Consider the following 5,469-nt stretch of genomic DNA (forward strand, 5'->3'; position numbering starts at 1 on the left):
GTGACCAAAACAAAATTGAAGGCTATAAAAATTATGGTTTGTCTGAGCAATGACGATTTTATAGGGAGTAATTTACATTAAATTTTGTACTTAGTGGAGGGGTGGTGAATAAATTAGAGAAGAGGGGATGCTTAGAGAAAAAATGGCACATTTCTCACACTGGGGGATTATTTTGAAATATTGCCTTATAAAATTAAGAACTTAAAACTTGTATACTATTAAAATATGGATTATTAGCTATGATTTTATACTATACTAATTGGTATAACATGAACGAAAAAATAATTTAATTAAATTTTGAATATAAGTCACTAAAAACCTTGTGACGTGCATTAAAGGATGCGCATGGTGAGAGGGTTAATATATTCTGTAAATGATTCTCTGAGTCAAGTGATAGTTTAGCGATTTAATTCTTATATCTTTATTTTTAGTAATGTGATTGATATGAAAATATAAAGTTGAAAACAAACGTTTCACATTTTAAGTTAAAATTAAATAGTTATAATTGTTTATAATCATATTTAGAGAAAAATTACAGCATTAGTAAACAGGATCCCTATTTTCAAAATGATTTTAAATTCTTCTTTGTATATTAGCTTAGAAATAATCAGTTATTTGCTGAGTCCATATCTGGATTGCTGTAGACTCCAGCTCTGTTGATTTTAGAGAACCTCAAAATAAAAGCTTTTATGGTAGTTTATAGTCCAATCAAGTAAAAACACTGCCATTCAGTGTTTCTTTTTGATGGTATATGGTAGTGTAAGGATGTCTGGCTATTTCTTGAACAATTTCTGAAAAAAATGAAGAGGGATTTGAACCTCATTGATCTGTGCCTTCTTATAAAACATTAAATACTAAAGTTATTAATTTCTGAAAAAAAATAGGTGGATGGGATTGGGTCCTCTGGACTTCTCCCTAGATTTACACATGCTTATACAACATTAAAGCATACAGTTATTAATTCCTAAAAAAAATTGAAGGGGGGGGGGGGGTACAGACTCCCTAGGCTTCCTCTCTTGTAGATCTGTGCCTTCTTTTACAATATTAAAGAATAGAGTTATTAGTTTCTCTGGCCTCCATTGGCTCAGCCATAAGTCACAGGGCATATAATGTTAAAAATCAAGTTTCAATACTTATGGTAGGGACAGTACAAATAATCTATTATGTAACTTTGTGCTTAACAAAAGCTTAATAAAAATAAATATGGATTTCTGGTATAAAAAAAAAAAAAGTGGAATGCCGATCCAAATCCCCTTGACCCCCTCCCCTAGATCTGCACATGCTTATACAACATTAAATAATATAGATATAAATTAGAAACATAACACAATATAAAGAAATAATATATTTATACTTAATAGCCTTATTAAGTTTGAGTGTAAATAAGTAAAATCTCATGACATGCACAGAAAAAGGTGACCATAAGAAAGGAGTTAAGTGGCTTTTTAAATAAACATCAGTACTTTTAAGTGGCTTTTCAGATAAACAGTATCATTAAGAAGGTCAGTAAGCTGTAACATTAAGTGGCTTTTAAAGATTGTATTGTTTATATCAGACAGTAGTTTAGGAGGACCAACAATCAGTGCCTTTCAATGTAAGAGAGCACACAGTTGAACTTGACATCATGCTTACGTTTCATTTGGAATGTTATTTTGTACTGCATCATTTTGTTTGCTTATGGTGATTGCAATGATACAAATGCTCATGACTTCATCAAGTATTTTGTTTATGTACTGTACAAACCCTGTGAGATGCAAGTGTACATTTTTTGTCTATGATAAAAGCCAAATTGTTGATTCAAAAGATCTATCAAATAGAAAATGACAGTATAGTAGTTATGAAATTCATCTAGGTACAGTATAAAATTAACAACAAAATTAACTGATTAAAATAATGTAAAAAATGTTCTTTATATTATTATCATTCTATTCCTGCTGCTTCAGCCAGTATTAGGTCCATTAACGTTTAAAATCGGAGTGAAGAGTTTACAGACCTCTGCTGCTTCAGCCAGTATTAGGTCCATTAATGTTTAAAATTGGATTGAAGAGTTTACAGACCTCTGCTGCTTCAGCCAGTATTAGGTCCATTAACGTTTAAAATTGGAGTGAAGAGTTACAGCAGTGTTTTTTCACGTCTGCTGCTTCAGCCAGTATTAGGTCCATTAACCTTTAAAATCGGAGTGAAGAGTTTACAGACCTCTGCTGCTTCAGCTAGTATTAGGTCCATTAACGTTTAAAATTGGAGTGAAGAGCTTACAGACCTCTGCTGCTTCAGCCAGTATTAGGTCCATTAACATTTAAAATTGGAATGAAAAGTTACAGCAGTGTTTTTTTTCATCTCTGTACTTTTTTACCTCCTTCAGGCCATTGCCACATGTGAGAATAAAATCTTACAACCCACCTGGAAACCCTCTTTTTGCAAGACAGTTTTTAGTTTTTGGAGAAAATGAAGATATCTGTAGAATTGGTGAGTATCATATTTAATTTTTTTTTTTAATTATAGAAAAGTGTGTTACAGACAGTAAAACAAAATACTAGTCTTGTTCTTCTTTTGTTTGTGATTTGAAACCTGTGGTTTGTGATGAAAACTAGGTGTTCTTTTCTTACAGTAATTATTATATCTTGACCTAATTAACCATAAAAAACTTCAGGTGCAATTTGATGCTCTTTAGTATTACTTTATGTTTTGTTACATTACTTATTTGGCTTGTTTTCTATGATTTTAAAAACATGAGTTAGTATTCTAGAAATGGCAAACAGCATACATTTTTATAACCTCATAAGCTAACCCAGAAATGATTCCTAATTTTATGAAATACTAGAAGATAAACAAATTGAATCATGGGTGTAAGTTTCCTATAGGTCATCTTTGTGTGGATGTTTAAGGTATCATGATGTTTCAGTCTCTGCTGAGGCCTTCTTGTTGAGATTTGGTCTCAATAATACATCAGTAAAAAAGAAATAAAAATGTTATACATTTCAAAAACCAAGTCAGGAGCTGTCCATTGGGAATTCCATTGCTACCCTGTCTAAGTTATGTAAAATTTATCTACAGAAAATTTTGAATTATGTTCTATTTTTTGCCACGGCATAGCGGCTCAGAGAAGAGCTCTTTTAGCTCATAGCTCAGTCATCTCTTGACTGATTGATGTATTTGACCATGCCCAAGATCTCGTAGATTAATTTACTCTAATCCTGCCTTAAAGAATTTCAAGTTGAGGGTAAAGTGGTAGAGATCCTGATGAGTAATAAAATGGAAACGGGTGTACGTGCGCCACATGCCTGGTATTGCTCGCACACAAAAATATAGCTAATAAAATGGAAAAAAAGGTTAATTTACTGTAATCCTGCCTAAAAGAATTTCAAATACCATGGCTATTTAGGATTCCCTCTTGTTTTAAGATCATTTTTATGTATATCTGTTGAAATCTAGAAAAAAACACTAGAAATATTTATAAATGTTTTGTATATTTATTCCTTGTTTTGGAGCTCCTTTAATTCCTGTTGTAAGTGCATGATACTGTAAATCAAGATGATGGATTGAGCATGGTTAATGGTATATTATTGTTTCAGTATTTGGAATGTTGCTAGGGGATGCAATCATCCTGGATACACTGGAGGATGCAGTCAGCTATCGAGATACGGTAATGGTTGCCTTTAATATTCATTTTGTGGTAATTATTCAATTAATATATTGGTAAAATATAATACTTAATCCAAGCATTATCTTATTCTTCACAATTTGTTTATTATTATAAAGTTAATATGAAAAGTACATTAGCTGCATATTTTTTCCATCTGCAGTTAACAGTTTTTATCACAAGTTTTTGACCTGTTGGTTTCTTCTAATGTTTCACGAGCTTCTGTTATTTAAACCAGTTCTTTCAAAGTTAGTATCGTATGATATGAAAATTTAATTTCGCACGAGATTCTCTATAGATATCAAATTATAGTGAAAATGTGTAATTTAGCTTATTAGTGTACTATACCCCATTATGTAGGATACTTTCTTTAAATCTGTAGTAAAAATATTAGAGTATTGAAGACTGATGTTCACATTGGAAAATAATTTTATGTAAACAAAAGTATTTTTTATTACACACACACACACACCTGCCTTTCCTTTCCAAGATAAAACTTAGAAGCTTTCATAAAGAAATTTAATTATGGTACCTTAGAGACTTTCGATAAAAAAGCACAAAAGCATCTTGCACACCTAAATTTTCAGTTTCATTATTTTCATTAATATAAATGGGGTGAATAAGACTTCCAAGTTTTAAAAAATATGTTAGAATTTATAAGTACAAAAGAAAGCATTCTCTTCAAGATTCAAAACCGAAATTTTAAGTATGATTATGATTGTATGCTATTCAGTTCTGTTGGAGATAAACGTATGACTTTTCTTTGTAATTACACACAATTTCTATTCTTATCTCTTATAGTTTATAAAGAACAACATCAGCTGTCCAACTTTACTTACAAAAACGGGAGAACGTATTAGGAATAATGGAAAATTTGGAGGGGCTAGTAACAAAGCCCCTCCCATGGAGAATCTGGTAAATGGAGTGTTTGGAGAACCACCCCTTAAAGATTTGGAGAAAGTGGATGAAAAGTTGGGTAAGAAATATATATGTGTGTGTTTAATAGTTATAAATTTTGTATCTACATCACTTAAATGTTGTATGTAGTGAACAGTGAAGTTAAGAATATCCAGTTTCTTTCACTAAGATATTACCAGCAAATCAAAACAAGCTATGGACAGTATTTTGTGGTCAAACTTAGTCACTTAATAGAAAATCAAAACAAGTCATGGACAGTTGTTTGTGGTCAAACTTAGTCACCTACTAGAAAATCAAAACAAACTGTGGACAGTATTTTGTGATCATCTTTACGTACCAGAAAATCAAAACAAACTGTGGACAGTATTTTGTGATCATCTTTACGTACCAGAAAATCAAAACAAACTGTTGATAAATCCTTGTTGTCAAAGCAGTGATATAAACTGTTTTAAATGTGTTTTCCTATTGGGTTATTATTATTACATTTGTAGCATGTGTCTATAAGCTTTCTTAAAGTGTCATCAGTTAGCAATATATCACCTGTTTTTCATGGATAAACATATTACCATATCTCAAAGAAGTTTACATTCTTATGGAAAAGTAGCAAATTGTGTAATGATAATAACATGACCCGATGAAGTTCACTCGGACAAAATAATGATCATATGGTTCTTTTCACCCATTCATCACTCGTAAACATTTCTCTGTAAACACATTCTTTACAGAAAGAAAAGGGTAGCTGTAAGTAAAAAAAAAACAGGTTGCCTCAGAAAGAATTTAAGAGATAAAATTAAAGAAAAGTATCATAAGTTTAAGAAATTTAAATTCACTGGTATGACAGGAGATTTAGAATATTATAGAAGACCAAGAAAGTTAGTGAAACAGGAAATTCGGACATCAAAAAGGATGTA

The 5,469-nt window shown here is 31.2% G+C and overlaps 1 protein-coding gene across 2 annotated transcripts in view; it reads left to right on the forward strand.

The window, feature by feature from the left end:
* Window positions 1-5,469, forward strand: part of LOC106458613 (structural maintenance of chromosomes flexible hinge domain-containing protein 1-like) — a 94,280-nt gene that overhangs the window by 76,596 nt on the left and 12,215 nt on the right. For both annotated transcript variants that reach the window (XM_013918136.2, XM_022384887.1), the window contains exons 44-46: window positions 2,363-2,466; window positions 3,573-3,643; window positions 4,442-4,616. In XM_013918136.2, coding sequence (XP_013773590.1) covers window positions 2,363-2,466; window positions 3,573-3,643; window positions 4,442-4,616 — 350 coding nt within the window. The remainder of the gene's footprint in view (window positions 1-2,362; window positions 2,467-3,572; window positions 3,644-4,441; window positions 4,617-5,469) is intronic.

Source organism: Limulus polyphemus, unplaced genomic scaffold, assembly GCF_000517525.1.
Source record: "Limulus polyphemus unplaced genomic scaffold, Limulus_polyphemus-2.1.2 Scaffold493, whole genome shotgun sequence".
Lineage (NCBI taxonomy): Eukaryota > Metazoa > Arthropoda > Merostomata > Xiphosura > Limulidae > Limulus > Limulus polyphemus.